General features: G+C 44.2%; 1 protein-coding gene across 3 annotated transcripts in view; it reads left to right on the top strand.

Moving 5' to 3' along the window:
* Positions 1-23,641, top strand: part of LOC148014983 (uncharacterized) — a 68,730-nt gene that overhangs the window by 31,817 nt on the left and 13,272 nt on the right. For 2 of the 3 annotated variants that reach the window (XM_087665661.1, XM_087665663.1), the window contains 4 exons: positions 7,418-7,567; positions 7,747-7,856; positions 8,058-8,166; positions 8,273-8,306. In XM_087665661.1, the coding sequence (XP_087521787.1) occupies positions 7,418-7,567; positions 7,747-7,856; positions 8,058-8,166; positions 8,273-8,306 (403 nt within the window). The remainder of the gene's footprint in view (positions 1-7,417; positions 7,568-7,746; positions 7,857-8,057; positions 8,167-8,272; positions 8,307-23,641) is intronic. The other variant, XM_087665662.1, reaches the window with a different exon arrangement.

Here is a 23,641-nt window from a genome sequence, read left to right as displayed (position 1 = left end):
AAGGATGAAAACAATACTTAAGCAGGAGGAAGTGGCAACTAAATGTTGTCTAATTAATGTAACCATTTATGGGGAAACACCTTAAGGAGTTGTGATCATGCTTGTATCGTAGAAAATACAACACTTTTGTAGCCTGTTGATCCAAGAGACTGCTTCTCCTGTGAAGGTAAACACATACCTAGAAGTGGACTTTTTGCAATCCGCATGACCAACATAGTCTATATCCGTAAAGCCAACGACAGATGCCTTCTGCTTTCCAAAGCAGATACACAACTCCTTTGTGACTTTGAGGTATCTCATAATATCTTTCACTGCTTCCCAATGCTTTTTACTAGGATTTGCCATGTATCTGCTAACCACTCCCACTGCAAAGACAATGTTAGGACGTGTAGCAACCATAGCATACATCAAACTGCCAACAGCTGAAGCATATGGTCATTGGTATCTTGGCCATTTTAGCCTTCTCATCATCAGATGTAGTGCTGTCCTCTGCACTGAGTTTCACATATGGAGGCAATGGAATCCCAATTGTTTTTCCCCCCTCCATATTGAAACATTGCAAAACTTTGGAGATATACTCCTGCTGAGATAGATAGAGCAATCCTTTTGACCTATCTCTGAGTATTTGTATGCCAAGAATGTGATTTGCATCACCAAGATCCTTCATGTCAAAGCTGCCATGAAGACTTTGCTTCAGTGAATTCAAGGCATGAGTATCCTTGCCAGCAATCAGCTTGTCATCAACATACAGAACCAAGATAATCAGGCTCCATTTGCTGCCTTCTCAGTGTACAAGCAATGATCTACTTACCGCCTTCTCTTTCCCTTTTTACACAAACCCTTCAGGCTGCTACATATATATGTCTTCATGCAAATCACCATGTAAGAATGCAGTCTTTACATCTATCTATATGAGCTCCATATCTTCCCGAGCCCAAAATGGTTCTTAATTTAGTGATTTTGATTACAGGAGAGAAGATCTCATCAAAGTCAATTTCATGCTCTTGCTTGTACCCCTTTGCAACCAATCTTGCTTTTACTTTGGTGAGGAACCAAAAGTGACATTCATATTGTAAACCCATTTGCATGGAAGTGTTTTCTACCCTTTAGGCAACTGCACCAAGTCCCAATTGCCATTTTTCTCAAGAGAACCCATCTTTGACAACATGGCTTTATATCATTTCTTGCTGTCCTGTCTGTCCATTGCTTCCTTGAAGCAAGACGGTTCACCACAGTCTATCAACATGACATAATCAGCCACATTATTTGCACCAGGAATGAATCTATCAGGTTGTCTAGTTGCCCTAGACGGTCTCCTAACCCAATGATCATTGTTTGTTGGTTGTTGAGCATTTTCAGCTTGTTGTCTTGGCATTTCAGCCTGCAAATCAGCATTAACAGCTTGCTGTCCTGGCTGTTCCTGCACATGTAGTGGCTCATTATCATGGGTAATAGCTGACTGATCATTTCCAGCATTATTTTCTGCATTTATAGGTTTATTTACAGCAGGTATTTCCTGTTGTACAACGGGCACATTTTTCTGTCCAAAAGGTATTTCTTCCCAGAATACAACCCTACGGACCTCCTCAATCTTTTTGGGCTGTTTATGTATGCAATCTTTCCAAAAGATAATATCATTGTTGTGTACTACTTTTCTTTTCTGGGGATCCCACCATCTGTACCCCAATTCACCCTCCTCACCATATCCTAGGAAAGTGCATTTACAAGACTTTGGCTCAAGTTTGCTACGTTTTTCTTTACAAATGTGCACAAAAGCCATGTAACCAAACACTTTCAGGTGAGCATATGAAGGTGGCTTTGCTTGACCACCCTTCTTGGGAAACTCCCCCCCAAAGACCTGTTTGGTGACCGATTAATTAAGTGTACGGCTGTCAAAACAGCCTTTGGCAAAAAACCATGGGATAATTCAACATGAGACAGTATTGTACGGACCTTATCTTGTATGGTCCGATTCATACGCTCTGCAACTTCATTTTGGGATGGATTATGAGGAGCAGTGAGCTCCCTCTTTATCCCTTTGCTGTCACAAAAAGCGTGAAAGGCCTTGGACATATTCCCCACCATTATTAGAGGGAAGACACTTGAGTGTCTTATCAGTTTGATTTTCAACCAATGCCAAGAATTTTTTGAACTTGTCAAGCACTTCATTCTTGCTACGAATAGGATAAACCCATAGCTTTTGTGTAGTATCGTCGACAAAGGTGACAAAATATTTCTTTCCCCCTAAAGATAATCCTGGCATTTGATATACATTTGAATGTACTAACTCTAGAGGAGAAGATTTCAGTGAAAGAGACTTTTGGTGAGATGTCTGTGCATGTTTACCATAAATACAATGATCACAATGCTCAAAATCAGCATAATGAAGACAAGGCAAGTAACCCAAACGAGAAAGCACTTTCATTCTTGTTTGACTCATGTGTCCCAACCGGCCATGCCACAAAGAAACGCTTGGCTGCTTAGTCACGGCAACAACATGATTATTCACACTAGATACATGGAGAGGATACAAAGTATCACTTTTAGAACCTCTGGCAATCACTTAGATCCCTTACAGATCTTCAAACCATCATCATCTAGATGCCGTGTGTTAATCAAGCTCTTCTTGAGTTGAGGTATATGCCGTACAGGTTGAAGTGTGAAGACAGAGCCTTGCTGAAACTGCAATTGCACACTGCCAACACCTGCAATGTCACATGCATAGTTGTCCCCAAGATGGACAATACCATGTCGCACCCCTGTATAGGTAGAGAACCACTCTCGATGAGGGGTTGACATGAAAGGAAGCACTTGAATCGAGAATCCAAGTATGCATGTCCTCATCTGTATCTGCAAGTAAAGCATGTGCACCAAAGTGTGAAGAGACCAAAAGTACGTCATTCCCACTGTCCTCATTGTCGTGAGTGACTACATTCACCTCTTCAATTTTGACATTGCTCTTCTTGGGTTGACCCTCTTTTTTCTCTTCCTTGCTATCATTTGTCTTCTTGCCCTTTTCTTTCTCTTTCTTCCATTTGTAGCAATCACATTTAAAGTGACCGTTCTTACCACAATGGTGGCGCTCAACATCTTTGCCACGCGATTTACTGCATCCCTTGCTTTTAGATTTGCCTTTCTGCTGTGATCTGCCCCTAGTATGCAAAGCACTAGAAGACTTAGTGGATGCATTGTTCTGCCGATTCATTTCTTCCATGAGTAGAGCACTCTCTACATCAGCATACATAAGAATCGTATTGGAATTGCTCATAGCAGTCTTGAATGTATCCCAACTTTGTAGAAGAGTGCAAAGCAAGTACGTAGCCTTAAATTCTTCATCAATCAAGAACTTAAAGGTAACCGGCTGGCTGAAAATGGAGTTAAACTTACTCAAGTGAGTAGACATTGCTATACCCTCTTTCATACGCAAATCCATAAGCTTTTTCAGTCAATACACTTTGCTTGTAGCACTTTTTTGTGCATATAGTTCTTTCAGTCGAGTCGATATAGCATATGTAGAATCCAAACCTTCAATGTTAAACAACAAGGCGTCAGAAATCGATAGCTCGATGGTTGAGCGTGTAAGCTTATATAACTCATTTGAATCTTCCTGTTCCATATCCGCGGGCTTTGCCCCTTCAGTTTTAATCGGCTTTGCCTACTTCTTTTGCAACAGGATATTGTAGCACTGTTTTTGCCAAACTACAAAGTGTTAAATATTACACGGTGCAGCGAACAGAATCTGAGAAAGAGATAGAGAGTACACAACAGATAAGAGGAGAATCAGTAAATTCTTTAACTCCAAACAACTGATACAAAGATGGCTCTGTCCACCCGTGCGCTTCCACTGTGTGAAGCTTAGATGGCGATCTAGACAGAAGATAGGTGAAGAGCTTAAGGCTAGCTGGAATAACAACTCTGATTGGGTGAAAGATGAGTGAAAGATGGCTGCGAAGGGGTTTAGCTTTTATAGCCCGCGAAGGTTGTTAGGTCGGCCTGCTGACCTCGACCTATCATATGAGCCTCCACTAGTCGGCCAGGGAATATTCCCTTTACCACTTGAGTTGCTACCAGCTTAACCACTCCGTCTAACCCAAAGATTAGACCCACAACAGTCACCTTTTTGCCATCCGGTCACATAGACCTCATCTGATATACAAGTCAGGACTCAACCAATGTCCAGGCTCACATTTGGCTTCTCCTCATAATGGGGACCTTACAACTTTGAGCACCATGGATCATTGGTAGCACCTAATGAGGGTGGGGCATTGATCATATCTAACAAAAGTCATGTGCTCCTTCAAGCTTGTTTATGTGCATGAGATTACTGTTGTCACTATTGCCAGCCATGATTTTCAGCCCAAATGTGACAAAAAAATCAGCAAATGCAGGCCCAAACTGTCACACGAGACGAAGGTACAAATAGGTACCAACCAGCAATAAATGGCCACGTTGAAGTAGAGATTTCAGATCTGTAATTAAATTTTTAGAAGCACCAAACCATGTGCTACAGCATTCCACAACTGATTACAGTTGTTCCAAGGGCATATACATCACATTACATGAGAATACCAAATTTTAGCTGCAATTTCTGTTGTACATGTACCCACGAGCATAAATTTTGACATGAACGGTCAAAAACCCCAAAATTTTTGTGCTCAAAGCATCAACCACACATCTGCATTTTCTCTGTTATGCATAGAATAGGCCAATTTGGCCAAAATAGAGCAATTTCAGCAATTCCCCCAAATTTTCGAAGTGTTGGATGTCCAAAATTGCATGGAATTGAGCTTGCACGTACATAAAATGACTAGATGGTGCACAAATTTTACTCAAATTGCCAAAGCCCCAAATTGCACGGGGTCCAATGTCCATCAATGTCGAGAAATTGGGTAAATTTCAGCCCAATTTGTGTAGGTACATGAAAAGCCTCAAATATCGGAGGCAAGATGTCATAAATTCGTACAATTTCCGAGACAAATTGTATTGCCCTGCATCACAATTCCCAAATTTGGGAAAAGCCCCAAATTTTCGGGCCAAGATTGCATAAATTTTAGTGAAATTGACTCATCCAAGGAAAAAAATCTCACTTGCATTTGAGAATCCCCAAAAACATTTTTGAGGCCTGCGCATTCAATGTCTGCAATTTTTGGTCCAAAGGACACTGCTATGTGTGTCGGGCACAAATTTGGGAAAACCCCCAAATTTCAAGACACAGATTTTTATCTATGCTTGTAGGTGTGGACACCTGGCAAAACGGGTAAAATAAAGAAGTAAATAAAAAAAAAAGACCATTGACCTGAGCCAGACGCCCGTCATGCGGAAGATCCACAGTCACGTCACGTGTGTAGCTCGCCTCCAATCCCGTCGCGTATGGAGGCCCGTTGTGTGTGCAGCTCACTACCAGTCCCGTTGTGTGTGCCTCGTAGCCCTGTTGTCCACCACGCAGTCCTGTTGCCCGCCGTATTCTGTTCGACTAGCAACACGTTAGCTGCCCTGTCGCACACTCCGGTCAACTGTCCACGATGCTGCAGCTTGACTCACGCCGCCTAGTCAGCTGCCCTGTCACACACTCCTGCTCGCACTTGACTGCTTGCTGACGATTGGTGCCAACTCCGGAAAGTGTACACAACCTGCTCGCTTGTGACAACTCCTGCTCGTGGAGTCCACCTAGGATTCCTAAACACTTGAGCTGTCTCTTGCCCTCTCTGATACCAATTTGTAGTGGCCGGGAGGCACAAAGATCGAGACAGTCGGTGTTCGTCACGTGCGGAGAGACGGAGAGAGTGAGAGAGAGGAGAGTAGAGAGTGTGCGTGATTTGTGGGTACAATGACGAGTGTACCTCTTTAGGTTTTTTAGATACATATATATATGTGTAAGTACAAGTGCTAAGGGTGTGTTCACATCCGAGCACATTAAAAGGCACGAGGGCCTTTATTCCCAACACAAATTGGGTGGGGGAGACTCCTTGACCAAAAGTGGGCGGGGAGTTCATCTGTTTAACAGGTAAACGACAAGTCATGTCCTCTCCGTTGTGTAAAGGACTGCGGATGCCCAACTCCTAAAGAAGTATTTTGATTGGTTAATACTTGCAAAGTGGGCGTCCACCATTTGGTGTGTAACCAGCCTGAGATACATTGACAGCAAGGATGATAGGGTTGAGATGAGAAGAACTTGACCAATATAGAGGAAGGCCGAAATGGCCAAAGAGCTGTGAGGCTAGGGCTTAGGCACATGTAAGAGACATGATAATCTGGGGGTGCAAAGTGGTTGTATTATCAAGAAGATCAAATTACAGTGTGCTAAAAGCTCCTGCTGTTTCGAAGGTCACTGTGTCACTGGAATTTGTGCTTCTTGTGTTGGAGTAAGGCAAGTTGTGCTTCCTGCGTTGGAGTAAGGCAAATTATGCCTGTTGTGTTGGAGTAATGTCCTGGTGGAGTGATATCTTCTTGCCTTTCAAGGTATATTTTTATGCAGAACACAGCTTGGGACTTCAAGCTGATGATGATATGACTTGAATGGTTTGTCAGATTTTACTAACCCTTCTACAACTGCTTGTCCCCTGTCATTCCTATCTGCATCTTCCTCTTGCTCATCTAGGTCAATAAATTCAAATTTCAATATTTTACTGCTTGCTTGCTTGTTCCTAATCCTTCTCTGCCCTTTCATGTGATTAAAACCACATTAGAATTGTTAATTCTTAACAATTCTTGATTTTTTAATGCTTTGAGATATTTGCGCATGTAGTATTAATGCACACAATACTAAACTTCCATGCTTCAGATAACAAAGATAAATCTTTACAAAAGTTACATTGAAAACCTCTATATGAGTTTTCATTTCATAGAACTCATAGTTCCTTCAGGCTTTATTCCAGCTTAGGTCGAGTTCTCAGTTGTGTGTAAGACATGTGACATAAATTTTATACCATGCCTTGCAAAACAAATATGTTTCCTAGAGTATCCCTCTTTATTCTTGTTCGAATTTTACTTGTGGTCATGTGATGGTAAATGGCAGACAGATGTGATGTGCTTCCTTATGGCTGTGGGATGATGACATGAATGTGTTGGCTGAATGCTGGGGAATTGTTACACTGAATCCAGGAAAAGCTAATACACGGTTCCACTGTGCATGTGCGTGTGTGGTGCACATAGAGAGAGTTGGCCTGCTAAAGTCCAAAGTAAAGTGGGACAAATGCAGTATCTTCTAGCAAAAACGATAGAAGCACATGTCCTTGGTGCATATGTCAAACGTCACATTCTCATTGCTTTGATCTTACCACTAAATTTGACTGTCCATTGCACTAATCTTGATTCAAGCATAGACCCCCTCCATAGAAAGGGCTACAATTGCTCTCTCCCATCTTTAATACAGAAGACGTTTAGAAGTCTCTTAATAGATTGTCCTGCTTCACTGCAGGCGAGGAATAAAAAGGACCAGTCTTACACAGGAACGGACACTGATGCAGGAACAGTGGATGTGTGGGTTGCAACAAGTAAGATTGCAGACACGAATACAGAAAAGCTTCGGCATGCAGGTGTTGGTGATCGAAGCAAGCGTTCTATGAAGGTAGAGGAGCCAAAAGATGTAGTTTGGAAGCTTGAAAGTTGAATGATAAACTGCTATTTTGGACTATTTGATTAGAGTTATCTTTTGCCATTAGCAGTCATGCACATTCTTTCCTGTATGCAGTACATTTTGTAGTGTGCCAATACTGAATATTCAAGTGTCTGTTTTTCTGTATGAAGGTTGGTGGGTTGCCATCGCCTTTGGTCTCACCATTGATAGCGGAGACAACAAGCATTCAGGCTTTGAATTTGGATCCTGGACTGCCTCAAGTGACAGAAGATGTCTACAGGTTTTTCTTTTTCTTTTTTTTCCCTGATATTAAGCCTTGTATGGGTGGTGTAAGCAATTTGCTTTTCATATTTTTGTTTGCAAATTAGAGGACCGTATGTAAATTGGGCCAGTAAGGCAATCCCAGACATTGAAGGCATTTGAAAACTTATTGTGCCTACAGCATTAATGAAACTTCCAAGGATTTGTTTCTTCTTTACAGAGAGTTCAATGAATTTCGGCAGCAGGAGAATGCAAAACGTGGGAAGAAGCAGCGGGAGGAGCAAGTAAATGAGCTAAAATCATTCAGTGAAAGTTTGAAAGATCTGACAGTAAGAACCATTTGAATCTCCTCTATGCAGCAAGGCCTTGTCTTCTAGTGTACAGAAGAGAATTGTGTTTTGTGTTTGCTCATTAGAGGTTTTTTCCACATGGCAGAAAGACATGGATCCTCACTTTTCAAAGCTATCAAGTAAGTTATTGCTTCTCAAGATATGAGTAAGTTCGAGTAACTTTTGTGTCCATCTAAGGTCACTAACTACCATTATTGGGAGTGAAATACTACCACTTTGAAACATGATAAATGATGCTACTCCAAGATTTCTGAAAAAACACTGGTTGGGCATTTTGAAGAGTTCAGTCTAGGGTGTTCCAGGGAGACACTGGAAGCTTGTGAATGCATGAAACTCCTTGAACCATAGGCTATGTGTGACTTTAAAATATCCATAGGGTATGGTCATAAAAAGCATGAGTGGTTTCAGTCATGCCATAAGTATGCAAGAATCAGTTGAAGCCTTGTTAAACATTTGGTAGGAGGTCTGATGTGTTTCTTAAAACATGTATGCGTTAGATGTGCAGGGTTTTGTGAAAGGAGTTCTTACATTGTAGTTAAATTTCATGCTCTAGGTGCATGTGAATTGTGTGTGGTGGGTGCGTACTTGTGTGCACCAAATTGCTACCTAAAAAGAAAGAGCAATGGTGCAGGTATGGCCTAGCTTTCTAGGAAAATCACATAAGCCAATCAGTCAGTATACATCTAGGATACTTCTCTGACTGAAATCCATAAAAAAGATGTAAGTACAGAATGCAAAAATGATGGGCAAACTTGATTTCATGACTTTGGATCATCCTGAAAGTTTGCTATGAACATTTGAAGGTATGATATTGGGTTTTTAAAAATGATGGGCAAACTTGATTTCAATGACTATGGATCATCCTGAAAGTTTTCTATGAACATTTGAAGGTATGATATCTGGATTTTAAAGATGCCACTAGGTCGATTCTCCCAACAATGCTTCTTTGTAAATGTTACATTAGTTAAGCATTGCATTATTTCACGTGACATGATAAGTATACCTCCAAGATGTAATGGAAACCTCCCAAATCATCCAAAAAAAAAGTGTCATGCACATTAGAGTGCTAAGTAATTAATGCGGCCATATGCTTGGACTCTGCAGGCTGCAAGCCATTCCTATCCTTGAAGTGCCCAGTTGAGATGGTTGTTTATCTGTGAATCTCCCCTTTACAACTCGGGGGCCTGTTCTCCAACACTCTATGCAAGTGCTGCCAAACCTGTAGAAGGCTGTGAAGGATGGGTGATCAGGGAAAAATATTATGGGCTGTAGTGAAAATCATCGAAGAGAGGGCCTTGATCTCCTTTTAGGCATGGCCAAGATGTTCATTGTCTGAAAACCCTCCTGGAGAAGAAGCTTCTAGATCTGTGGTTCCTGACCACCAACTTGCCCAGCAGGGTCTAGCTCTGATACTGCCATCAATGGTCTCCGTTTGATTCTCTGATCTTTTTCCGAGGCCTTTTGAAGCATGATAATCTTTGTCTAACAATGCTATGCCATGCTACCTTGGGTTGGGTGTAGCTCGATCCATTCAAACCAGGCCAAGGGAAATTTTGAACGAGCTGGCATAGCTGAGGTGTACAAATATACGAAGCTTTTGGCAACAAAACTTGGTTGACCATTACTAGAGTCCTACTCATTAGTGAGAAGTGGATGTGGTCTAATATGCCAGCTTCCACAGCGTGAAGTCAATCACCTGTACAAACTGTTAAGCATCCCATTTGGAAGCCAAAGTATCTGACTGGCTTGCCCTCTGCTTATGAATTGGGTGATGTGCTGCTTTAATAAGATTAGTTGCAATATAGTTGCTATGTAAAACACCCTCAAGGGTAATTGCACACTCGCCAACATTGTAGTGCTATTCTTTGTTTACAATGCTGTATCATTTGCATCCTTAAAAGCCTAATGGCCCCTCAGCCATGTGGCCTTGGATAGCAGGAAATAGTTTATTGACTGTCAGAAGGAAGAGGTAACTGGCAAAGGGGAAGCTGGAATTTCTCACCCTTTTGTAGCCAATGATCACCTTGTTACTCGTTAGCTGATTAAGTGTTGGAACCTTGCTGATCCACTATCGATGAAATCAGGACATAGTACACTTCAAGAAGTCCAATGTACTCTGTTGGAGGTTTCTCAAAATCTAAAACTGGCATTGCTATGCCTTGACCGTTGTGTTTAACCCACTCAGTAGCCTCACAAAATGTGAAGATGTTGTCTAGAATCTGTCAATCCTAAACAAAGCTTGTTTGCATTTCATAGATGATGTTTGACAAAAGGGTAATGTAACTTCCTAGCGATCATCTTCTATAGGGCCTTGTAGCCCATTGACAAGAGAGTTACATGACACCACTAGTTGAGAACAACTAACATCCCAAAACACACCCACTGACCCACCCACACCACCCACCTCCAACACATCAAAAACACATTTGCATGTGTCCTAGTGGGTTGGGCATTCTAGTGATATTTAGGTATTTTTTTGTGGTCATATTGATGGTGAATTTGGTATTGTATGCTGGCTGACCTGATGCCATTTATGGCATTCTTTTGGCCTATTTATTCAGGCTCCTCCTCCACACTCCGCCATTCATTACTTGCAGATCAAGTGCATGCTAGGTGGAGAGAGGGAGCCGGTGTGAGTGCCCATGCAGCCAGTAACTCATTGTTATACGCAAATGTCTTGTGTTTGGTATATGGATTCCATTTCTTGAGCACATCTCTGAGTTCTCGTATGCAGTGTCCTTGTGTTTTTTCTCTCTTTTGTCTTGTGTTCAGTAGTTTATTTCAGCATTCTTTCATGCCTCTTTGTTGCATCCACTTTGGACACCCTTAGCCCCATGGCTTTGGATCACAGTAAGTAGGAGATTGGCTTTGTAGAGAGAAGGAAGAGGTACGTGACCAAGGGGAAGCCTTTATGACAAGCTTCTCTAGTTGGAATTTCTCACCCTTTTGTAGCATATGAAAACCTTGGCCTATGAAGTGTTTAAATTGTAGCCCATCTTGTGGGTTGGCACATCAAGCCATTGCCATTGTGTTGGCTCTCACCTTCTATCACAATTTGCATTTCCATATTCAGTAGCTTATTTCAGCATTCTTTCATGCCTCTTTGTTGCATCCACTTCGGACACCCTTAGCCCCATGGCTTTGGAATGGCTTTGGATCACAGTAAGTAGGAGATTGGCTTTGTAGAGAGAAGGAAGAGGTAGGTGACCAAGGGGAAGCCTTTATGACAAGCTTCTCTAGTTGGAATTTCTCACCCTTTTGTAGCATATGAAAACCTTGGCCTATGAAGTGTTGAAATTGTAGCCCATCTTGTGGGTTGCCACATCAAGCCATTGCCATTGTGTTGGCTCTCACCTTCTATCACAATTTGCATTTCCATATTCCTAAATGGCTATATGTCATTGTATTGCCATTATCGCCGCCATTTGGAGTTTCCACCATTAGTAGTTGCCAACTGTACGACCACATGAAGCAACATCACCACTTGGCTGCACTCAATGCTGCCCTAGTTCACTTGCATCAGCGCCGCTTAGATTCACTGCCTCCTTTGCCCATTCCGCGGGTATTGCTATTGCTACCTTTGCCAAGGCTTCCATTTGCAATAGATTCTTTGCCATTCAATTGCTGCTGTCACCTTCTGCACTGCCTTGCTTGCCGATAGCAGTCGATAGTGTGGCCTCGGTACTCACATGTCAAACACAGTTGCCACACCACTAACTTGCCCTTACATGGAGTGTTGTCTGCTGTCAGTTGCTCCGGTGCCAACCATAGTCCCTTTTGGGTGTCTCCTAGGTTTGTCTTAGCTGCCTTGTAGTTCTAACCTCGCCACCCTACAATCAACGTTGTAAATAGCATAGAAGATAAACAGAAAGTGTATGACAAAACACAATGATGAAATAGTAGAACTCAAAGGTGAAGAGTAACTCAGAGTGAAAGAAGAATGATTGAGTGCTGTATGCTGAAAACACACTATGCAAGAGCGAATACAATACCACGAACCTCTATAGATCGGGGGAATTGGAGAGTGTCTTATACTTTGAATGGATCCTGAACTGCAACAAGCAGCCTCTAGCAAAGCGATCAGCTGCTGTAAATGATTGGAAACAGTAGTGCTGCCTGTTTTATCCCGAAAACACAGGGCTGAACCTGATGTGGACTGATCTGATGAAGTGCACAGCAATTGTGAGGTAGGCAGCAGCTCCCGAAGGTAGTGGAGAAGTATGGCGGCAGGTGCAGGTAGCAAACGTAGGGTGCTGCAGATCAGGTGACAAGAAATCTGATGACGTCAGCACTATACGGCAGGAGCTGAGCATTCTCTCTCTACAGCTTCATGTCAACAAGAGAAAGGTTTCTTTTTCAACATATTTGGCTTAAAAAAGGGATCAACAAGATATTTTGCCGATGGACTAGTGCCCCTCTCCGGGTTTATTTTCTTTCTCTTAGTTTATTTTCGGCATATTGTTTTTGCTGATCATGGCCAACAATAACAATGATTTGTTTGGCATTCTTGGCGCAGATGAGAAACTCGATGGTACCAATTAGTGGGCTTATATGATGTTGCATGTTCTTGTCACTAAGTATCTATGGAATATAGTTTGTGTTATGGATCAAAGGCATGTTTGTAACAAATGTCACCACATGCTAGCTCCACATTGAGAGGTGGTTCTAATGATGCAAGAGTCACCTTCATCTTCTACCTTGGTCTCCACTCAATAACACATTTGATGGGATGACCGTGACTCCCAAGGGCATTCTCTCATAACTCTATTGGTGAAAAGAGGGGTTATTCCCACATTAGATTATGCAAGTTAGCCAAGCAAGCATGGAATCAGCTTGCTTCCTCAAATCAGGGTGCAATAAAACACGCATTGCTCATCTCTGCAAGCAACTAGAAGATCTTCACGTGGATGGAGGAGGTAATATGGATTCCCATCTCACAAGTATTACAGATCTTTGAGAACAATTGCTTAATAGGGCTGAAGTGGTTCTAAATAATTAGCTTGTTTCCATTGCTATTAGTGGCTTGTTTAAGTCATAGTAAGGCTTTGTGACTACTTTGAGGTTGGCAATTCTGGGAGACTGAAGTTACCTACACCTTTGACCATCTTGTATGTATTTTATTGTTGGAAGAACAAAGCCATCTCAATTGTAGTGCTACCATGGCATCAAATCAGTTTTTTTCTGCCCAACATCATGGAAATGGCAAATCTCAATGTAAAAAAAACAAGGTGGTACCAAATCAGCAACCACTCATGCTGGTCAGACTTCTTCTTCCTTTCACATGGCTTTGAAGTTCACTTCTTTCCATGCTGTCCATCCTCATTGAACCCTCACAAAGGTACTTCTTCCAAGCCAAAGATATATAATTACTATGGAAAAATAAGACGTGGCATGATTGAATGTTGGACACATTGCATTAGAGAAGGAGTCTTGTCTTGCTATCACCAACAGAATTGTCAAGTCCACCTAGCATAAGGAAAATATTTTCTGTGAAGATATGCTAGGGTTTGCACAAAGAAAACGTAAAATGTACGAACATGACTAAAACATAACAACGTAGACAAAAACAACAAAACACAAAATAGAGAAGAAAAGATGCTGATGAAACTAAATGAATCCCAAAGAAAATGAATATATGTGCAATACGCTCAAAAGTAAAGCTGTCCAATAGTCGATGACTCTTGTGGAGCGGGTTGAGAGAGCTATCAGTGTGTTGACATCCATAGGAGACGGATCCCACGTGTTGAAACCACCGTTTGGAGCTTAGAGATGCTGGAGAAGTGGGTAGACAGCAAAATGTAGCATACAATTGACTATTGGAGCAATGTGCGACCTTTAGGTTTTGTCCAGTAGGTGATTGGTTTGGCTTGAAAATGTAGCTGACTATGCGTATTACATCCTTGGACATCCTAATGGGCGCTAGTAGCACTAGTCACAGTGGTTAAGAAGTGATTTAGTGAGAATGTACTAAGGACACTTCGCAGGTAGGGTAGACGAGTCCTATTTATAGGACTTAAAGCCCAAGTGTGCACATCATTGTGTGATCACCACTCTTGGACTCTTGGCCCATTGGCTGACACATACGTACACTTGGATGGTGTGGGTTGGTGGTATGGGATGCCAACACTTGGGATGTGGTTGTGACTTGGAGTATTGCTAGCTCCTTGGCTTAGGCAAGAGCCTTTTTGGCTCTATGGTTGGGAGGTGAGTCCGATGTCCAGTCCCTTATATTCGTGAATATCTTTTGCGTGGTGTTTTGCGTGCTGGTTGGATCATAGGGGGATGTTTCATTGGTGTTACATCCTTGGACTTCTGGATGGGCGCTAGTAGCACTAGTCGTAGTGGTTGTGAAGGGACTTAGTGTGAATGCACTAAGGACACTTTGGGGCTAGGGTAGGCAAGTCCTATTTATAGGACGCACATTATTGTGTGATCACCACTCTTGGAGTCTTGGCTTATTATAGCCGACACATTTGTACACGAGGATGGTGTGGGCTGGCAGTATGGGACACCAATGCGTGGGATGGAGTTGTGACTCGGAGTGTTGCTAGCTCCAAAGCTCGGGGGAGAGCCGGTTTGGTTCTATGGTTGGGAGGTGAGTGATATCTAGTCCCCTATATTTATGAATATGGCTTGTATCGTGGCTCATGTGCAGGTTGGATCGTGGGGGAATGTTTCAATGTGGCTTTAAGAAGAGGGCAATAGTTGGGAACATGTTTTTAGGAGCTGCAATTGTCAAGGTGGTTGTCTAACAGGCAAAAGATGGTGATCAGCAGGCAGGCAATGGCTGTAAACAATAGAATGCAGCAGCTTGAAGGTCGTGGAGCAGTAGAGGAAGCTGACGTTAGTAGGTGGGCTGGAAAAAATCTCTAGAAGGGCAGGTGTCAACTGAAGATGACCATGCCAAGGGCTAGAAAAGGATGGCAGCAGCAAGCGATGGAGCAGGCAGCCATGTGATGATATAGACTGAGTGGGGTAGTCTGGAACTGAATGACAAGGGAGGCACTATGCACACCATCTATTTATAGATGGGAACCAACCAAAGTTTAAAAGATGGCTTATGGGACATTCAAACTCTTTTAGCATTGAAGTTTGAATTTTGGGGCTGGTTCAATGAACTTATTAAGGCTCAATATCTAATGCACCATTTTGAGCTTAATACCCCTTCTCAGCCCAAAATTGAAACCAGGAGGAAGGCCAAGTGTGGCGCACCCCTTGTTACCTCGAGAGGTTCTGTCCTAAAGTAGCTATGGCATTGGTCAATGGGTGCATATCGATCACAAAGATCCTACCAATACTATAGAGTTGATGGTTATTTTTTCTCAAGAGTCCGAAGAGCCACCCCAGAGAGGCCAAGGGCCAAGGCACTAGCCAACAGGTGCAGATTGGTTATGCAGTGGCTTACCAAGATCGACAAAGGTGACGTAAAATCACTTTGAACTTCTCTCTCTCTCTCTCTCTCTTTTGTTTTGTTTTATTAAAAAAAAAGAAACTTGTGCTCATATGGGAAAGTGATGATGGTTGGCTCACAAAACACAAAATAGATGGCTTGGACACAACCACTTGCAAGGGTATCGATGATGAACTAAAGGCTGTGGATATATGTACTGCTGGCAGAGATAGCTCGGGATCTTGAGGAGTGAGACTGTAATTCTTGTTGCATCTGGTGAAATGCTTGTACCATAGCATCACTTTCCTGTTGCAGCTCCTGAGATGGTTGTTGTAGGGAATTCATAAACTGTGCCACAGTTCTAGGTTGATGTAGTTGATCCAAGTTGTGAGGTACAAACATGTTAGGCTTTTTCATTGTCTTTGCACTAAGTGTACCTTGCTTAGGGAGATCATATGGATTATTGGAAAATCCTTGTCTTATTGTGTCTTTAGTTTTTCTCTTGTCTGAAGAGGGTTTAATAATGCAAGAAATATTGGGAATTGGATTTGGAAGGTTGCCATGTGGCAAATCTTGCCAATGGAAGTGGGAAGAAGGTTGTTGGAGGTTGAGAGAGGGTCATTCCAGCCTTGTGCGAGAGAGAGAGAGAGAGAGAGAGAGAAAGGAGGTTGCCAATGCTACTCTCTAGGAGATGGCGACCTGCAACAGTTGACATGCCATATCCAACCAATAGGAGACTCTCTAGGAGATGGCGACCTGCAACAGTTGACATGCCATATCCAAACAATAGGAGACTCTCTAGGAGATGGCGACTTGCCTAGAAGAGGCTATATTAGCAGGCTGTTGCTCATAGTAGGCGATAGGATTTTGGGCTGTACACAGCCCATTCAAGGCTCCTAGGTAGCAAGTGGCAGCAGAAAATGGCCTTTGGAACAGATATCAAGTGATTTGAAGAGATTCTTGCAATGAAACTCTGAAATTTATCTTTCTTGGCATTCTCTTTTATTTTCTAGCCATTTCCAATCCTTGGTAATTTCCAGCAGATTCAGCCATTGGAGGTGGAGATTTTGCTGAGTCTTTGCTGTAAATTAGGATTTACAACAAAAATTAGGGTTTGATAGCACCACAAGAAGCATGCTTAGAAATTGAAAGCCTAGAGACTTGAATTTCAATCACTGAAATTGGAACAATTTTAGGAGATTCAAGTGGCCATTCAGCTAGCAAACATCTTGGGCTGAATTTGTCACCAAAGGAGCACAATTGAAGGCCGATTCCTAAGCAAACCAGGGGGCAAATTGGTTCAAGGGACAAATCGGTTTGAAGGCTTGGTAGTCATTTATGACAGCAAGAGGCACTTGGATCAGTGGAGAAGATTAGAGAAATACCGCAAGACACTAGTTTTTGGGACCAACAGGCTATCCACTGTTTAAGATTAAGTGGTAAAGTGTGCATTTTAGTTTATGTACTTTATTTGCTTGCTATAATTATTGATTAATCAGATTATTATTGTTGAGAAACCCTTCACCCTTCACTCGTAGTTTGTGTTTTTGCGTTTTTGCATTTTGTGTTTAGGGTTTGCAGTGTGAGAGTGCGCTGCGGAAGAGGAAATACGAACACGGAGGGAGAGAGAGAGAGAAAGCAGAAAATAAGGAAGAGAAATCTGCACTGACTGAAATGAATGCTGAATACAAACGGGAAGGCGGAAGGAGACTGATCAGTCCCTGCACGCAGCCCACAGCGTCAGTGAGGGCACCAGATCAGGCTGATGATGATGGCAGCACCACCACGGGGGAGGAGTGTCGGAATCTGCAAGAAGACAAGTGATCAAGTGGGGAGGTGGGCTGCCAATAAATAGGCAAAAGGACAAACCCTAACCCTAACCCTAAAATGGGCGCAAACCCTAAAATGGGCGCCCCATAACAGTGACCAAAAAGTGGCCGGGCAGCCAGTGGCTGCCCACTAAAAGAGGCCAAAAAGAAATACACATCCTAAGATAGCCAGTCAAGAGTGACTAGCCTCCCCCATCATAACACATAATAGACATGTCAGAGCTCCTAATGTCCTCGTCTGACTCAGACTGAGGCTCACAGGCAGAAGATGACAAGGCATGACAAACATGACTGCTAACACCCCCTCTTAGATCCTGGATGTGGCAAAAGGCCAAGGGAGAAACGGATCCTGGGATGGCAAGAGAAATGCCAAGGTCGATGAAGTCCGTCGATGTAGACTGCTCTGCTGAAGGAGCTCCTCACGATCCTGGGAATCCCCCTCTAAAACACTAGGGGCCAGGGAATCCAGAGCCGCATCACCGAGATCGGCCTCCTCTGAAAGGGATGGGGGGTACGAGGGAACCATCGGAGGAGAGGGTGGGGGATGGGAAGGAACCTGTGGAATAGAAGGTGCACAAGCGGGAACGGGTGTAGCAATAGACTGGCGCGGAGGACCCTGCATCAAAGAAGGGGAGTGGAGCCTGTAAAGCCCGCTCTCCTGCCAACCTGTAGATAAGACAGCTCTTGTAAAAGAATCCTTAATAACAACGGCATGCTCGGTGAAGATCACTCGTGTGCCAAGCCTCGTAAGGCCATAAATGGAGAGGAGAGGAAGGCCCAAATCCGGAACATGTAGGGCCTGTGAAAAGGAGCTCGAAGGTCGGTCGGTAAATAAAGGCAATGTGCCAACACCACTAATAGGCACCGATAAAATGTCACCAACAGTGACTGAACCCTCTAATGGACGGAGATCCTGTAACAAATCACCTCGGGGAGTCATATGACTCGAAGCACCATTGTCCACTAACCAAGGTTGCACAGAAGACACTGCAGCCACCATGGAAGAAGGATCCTCCTCCAAAGCATGGATATGAAGGAACACTGACTCATGGGTAACAGCTGGTGTAGAGGTAGAAGAAGGCTCCGATGTAGATCCACCCTTCGCTCCCGGACGAAGGTGAGGGTACTTCCAGCATTTCTCCTCGGGATGTGTTCCTTTCCCAGAGTGTGGGCACTTCGGTCTCTCTGAATCTATGTCAGAGCCTGAAGAACTATCCTTCTTCGTAGCCTTTGACTTCTTCTTCTTCGTCTTCTGTCCTCCCGAACCTGCAACAAAGGCTCTAGTGGAGTCGGATCCACTAGCATTGACCTCTCGGAGTCGCTCGTCATGCTCCAAGACAAGCGGGGATAGCTCCTCCCATAGAGCTTTTCACGGGTCCTTGATGTAAGAAGGCTGGTGTAGAAGACATCAAACCGAGGCGATGGCAGCTGAGTCAAAAGAATCATAGCCATGTCTTCAGAAGATATCGTTCGACCGAGGGATGCAAGCTCATCCCTCATATCCTGTAATCTGTTGATGTGGTCCTTCATGGAAGGACTATCATCAATAGGGAGCATCCGCAACTTCTTTTCGAGAGATATCCGGTGGGCAAACGTCTTCTGTTGATAGAGAGACGCGAGCTTTCTCCACACGTCTGCTGTAGTCTTCAACCTGCGAACATGAACAAGGACATAATCCTGCAAACTCAGAAAGAGGAAAGATCTGGCTCTAGAATTAAGCCGATCCCATAAGGCTGCACGATCCATAGATGTCCCATCTGCGGGATCCACCTGAGGCCGGGGAATAGGAATAGAAACAAGCTCCCAAAGATCAAAGGTTTCCAAGATACACTCCACCTTGCAGGACCATAGAGAAAAGTTGGAGCCATCCAACCGGTCCTCTTTGGGCAGCTGAGGAAGTACGGGTACCTGTACAGGGGGTACCAAAGGTTGCATCTTCGGCCCACTGGAAGAGGCTCGCCGAGATACATGAATAGAAGGGGGACGGGAAAGAGGAATAGACTCCGAACGACGGTCCTCGTGATAGAAATCACGCCTCTGTTCAGATGAGCGTCGAGACAAAAGCTCGTCATCTGAATCATCAAAGCCCGTAAACTGATGAGAAGACATCTTCGATATCTGCAAACACCAAAACACAACAAGGGAAGGTTGCCGGTGCCGAAACACAAACACCAGAAGCTCCTGAGCTGGCCGCCTTGCACAGAACGCAAGGATGATGTCAAACGCAAATGCTAACGATGCAATCACCACAGAAAAACAGCCTCCTGCCTCAAAATGCCAGTAAGGAAGATGTCGCCCAGCTGTTGGGGAGGCCGCCTGGCTGAAAACGCAAGCAGGAAGAGGTCGTTGTTGACGTGGCAGCCACTGGAGAAGGCGCCAGCAGCAAATGCAAATATTTGGGACCTCCCGGAAGGGCCGCCTTGGCTGTTGGGGATGACGCCAGCAGCAAACGCAAAGATGTGACACCAAAACAGGGCGCCTTGATCAAGAAGATGGTGCAAAAGGTGACGCCTCAGCTGTTGGAGACGCCTTGACCAGCAAACGCAAGGTTGTGGGTGTTCTCCCGCATAAAACTCAGCTCCATGTACTCTCCTTCGGCTCTGATACCATGTGAGAGTGCGCTGCGGAAGAGGAAATACGAACACGGAGGGAGAGAGAGAGAGAAAGCAGAAAATAAGGAAGAGAAATCTGCACTGACTGAAATGAATGCTGAATACAAACGGGAAGGCGGAAGGAGACTGATCAGTCCCTGCACGCAGCCCACAGCATCAGTGAGGGCACCAGATCAGGCTAATGATGATGGTAGCACCACCACGGGGGAGAAGGAGTGTCGGAATCTGCAAGAAGACAAGTGATCAAGTGGGGAGGGGGGCTGCCAATAAATAGGCAAAAGGACAAACCCTAACCCAAACCCAAAAATGGGCGCAAACCCTAAAAATGCCCTAAAATGGGCGCCCCACAACAGTGACCAAAAAGTGGTCGGGTAGCCAGTGGCTGCCCACTAAAAGAGGCCAAAAAGAAATACACATCCTAAGATAGCCAGTCAAGAGTGACTAGCCTCCCCCATCATAACACATAACAGACATGTCAGAGCTCCTAATGTCCTCGTCTGACTCAGACTGAGGCTCACAGGCAGGAGATGACAAGGCATGACAAACATGACTGCTAACATGCAGCCCCAAAAAGGGGCGCCACCTTAGAGTGACTGTGCCTATTTATAAGCCACTCTCTCATTCATTCCTTACAGTTGATCCTTCAGTTTGTCACTCCCTCTCTCTCTTCGTCAGTCTTTTGATACTCTCTCTTCCATCATCTCTCTCTCTCTCTCTCCTTTCCTACCACCATCTCCACACTCTCGTGGCACCAGTCTTCATCTCCAGTTGGCTCCGTTTATGGTGGCAGTGTGCTCCTCTTCAACCAATCAAATATGCATCTGTGTAACCATGCAAGTCCAATGGTACACCTGCACCATAGAATAAGACATAGTCCAATGTGGACTTGACATAGTGCAATGTGTGTTATATTGCATCCAAATGTGGCTTCTGTGGAAGCTATAAAAACTAACTCTCCAAACTAACTATGTAGTTTAGGTCTGACCTAGTGATCATCAAATAGATAAGTTTGCCTACCACAATCTTTTGATACATAGTGACATTCTCAATTAAGTCGCCCTCATGGGCACTAAGCTTAGCATTGGCATCCAAAGATATAGATATAGACTTACAATCAGCCATATTATACTTCTTTAACACATCCAATGCATATTGCCTTCTTTGTGATAACTATATACCCCATGCAGTCTTGGGTATCTCTATGCTGAGAAAATAGTATAGCTCTCCCAAATCCTTCATCTCCATCCTCCATTGTTGGCGACAACATCTTTTGTGCTCCTACACCTTGTGTTTGGAGTCCACACTCTCTTGGCGTCAGCATCCACCCTATCTAGTGTCATCCTCCACCCTTTTGGCGGCTCCACCTTCTTGCGTTTGGCTGCTAGGGAGGTTCCTCACGATCTGGCATCTCTCTCGAGCAGGTGTCACCTTCATTAGAGGTAGTTGCACCTTGCGTTTGGTTCCTGGCTGCTTCCCACCCTTCTGACGTAACTCCATAGCTGATGTTTCACTTCCAAAGGTTGTCTTCATCTGCGTTTTCAGCATCTGGCTCATCCTTAGCACTTGTTGTCACTCCGAGCAGTTGGCGTCACCTCATTAGGCTTGCGTTTACTAACGGAGGCTTCATTAATTGTCTCCCTGCTCGTAGGTACCACTCTTCATCCTTGCATTTGCAGATTCAGAGGCTCCTTACCCTTCAACGGCAGTCTCCCTACTCTAGGCGACACCTCCTCATCTTGTGTTTGCAGACTCAAAGGCTTCTTCGGGAGTCTTATTGCACTACAGGGCTTCCTTTGTGCTACGACACCCTTGTATCAAATTCACTTCATCAGCATGATTCATCTTTTATCATCTTCTGTGTTTCTTTTCTCTCTCAGTGTTTGCCGTACACACTGTGTTTTTCCTCGTAAACCCTACTGTCTCTCTGATCACTTAGTCATTTTGACATGGTATTAGAGCCGGAGGTGCTTAGAGAGCCAAAAAGATCCTCCTCATCAAAGAAAGACGAAGACTGGTGACGGTTTTGGTATCAACATTTGATTTCTCTATCATTTCCACTGTGCATTGGGAGATATCCTTTTTTTCCTCCCACCCTCCCTTCTCTAGTTTGCCACACTGGTATCATGGCATCTCCGCCGACAGATTGCCTTCTAGTGGGTGCTACTACAATGGCAAAAATGGGCATCCCACCGAAGACTGTTGACATCGACCTTTGCTCCCCACCCCTCCGGAGTATATGCATCTTCCACTAGGCACTCCTTGTGCCAACTCTCCTTTCTGGGCCACAGAGATCGTTCTGCATCGGCTATTAGAGTATTATACTCAAGGCAATAAGCCGCACTCCACGCGTACTAAGTCCTTTGGAGCACACGGAGGCTCTAAGACCTTACAAGGCGATAAGTCCTCTTGGAGACTGCCCCATTGCGTGGAGGTTTCTCTCACTCACTTCTAGGTATAGTGGCTTCCACGACTTACATCTCCTCCACAGTCCACTCTCCTGAGAGCCTGTGATTGTTCCCCACCCTTGGCTCATCTCGAGCCTCCTCCTTCCCCACCCTATTCCACTCAAGTTCGAGAGGGCACAACTGCGTGCTTTCCGGCTTCTTCTTCTGAGCCCTAGATACCTTCTTCGGGACAATTGGTGGCACTTCCTTCGTCATCCAATGCTTCACAGTTCATGAGCCATGAGTGGTTGGGTTCCCTTTCTCTCTCAGACTAGGATTTAGAGGGGAATTTTCTTACTTCGCCCTCAGAGGGGGCTTCCAATTCTTCTTCGGCTTCAAAGCGGGGTCCTACTTCTACTCCTTCCGATTCAGAGAGGGACCCTATGTGCCATGAAGTTCTTCACACACCACCACCTTTCACTTTTCAGGAGTGGCTCTCCTTTGACCAATCATTTTCTCTACTGATACCCAGGATCTAGAGGACCTACTTAGTTCGGGGCCCTGGGATCTTTAGCAGTGACTTGGTGACTAGGCCTTCGTATTCCTTTCAGCATGGAGTCACAGAGCTAGTGGCTTCTCTCCCGAGGTTGAGTTTGGGGTTCTACAGCTCATCCTGTCTCGTGATTATCTTCAAAGGTTTCCTTTCAGGTGGTATTCTTAGATTACAAGGTGGATCTTCTTCGTCCATGCTGACCATCTTCTTCGTCTCTTGGTTAGCATGGAGCCAATTCAGGAGATTGAGTACGGGCATATTCTTATGGTTCTCGGCACCACACAAACTCCGACATTCCTCCTATTCAGTGCATGTTTTCATCATCTTTGTACTAGGGTGCTTGGGCAAGTGAACAATTTTCCTACGAGGGACACTATCCAAGTGGCACCTGTTGCATGAGCATTCTTTGGCATGTAGCATTGCATCTCCACTTCACTCTTCTCGTCCCCCTTTTTGAGTCTGAGAGGGGATGTTGAGAAAGCCTTTAGCCGCAAAAAGGGGGTGCCACCCTAGATTGACAGTGCCTATTTATAGGCCACTCTCTCATTCATTCCTTACGGCTGATCCTTCAATCTATCACTCCCACTCTCTCTTCGTCAGTCTTCTAATACACTCTCTTCCATCATCTCTCTCTCTCTCTCTCTCTCTCTCTCTCTCTCTCTCTCTCTCTCTCCTACCACTATCTC

This window comes from Lygodium microphyllum, chromosome 24 (genome assembly GCF_053477565.2).
Source record: "Lygodium microphyllum isolate KBCC chromosome 24, Lygodium_microphyllum_v1.1.10, whole genome shotgun sequence".
NCBI lineage: Eukaryota > Viridiplantae > Streptophyta > Polypodiopsida > Schizaeales > Lygodiaceae > Lygodium > Lygodium microphyllum.
Note: the sequence above shows the minus strand (reverse complement) of the source record. Positions and strands in the feature narration are given on the sequence as shown.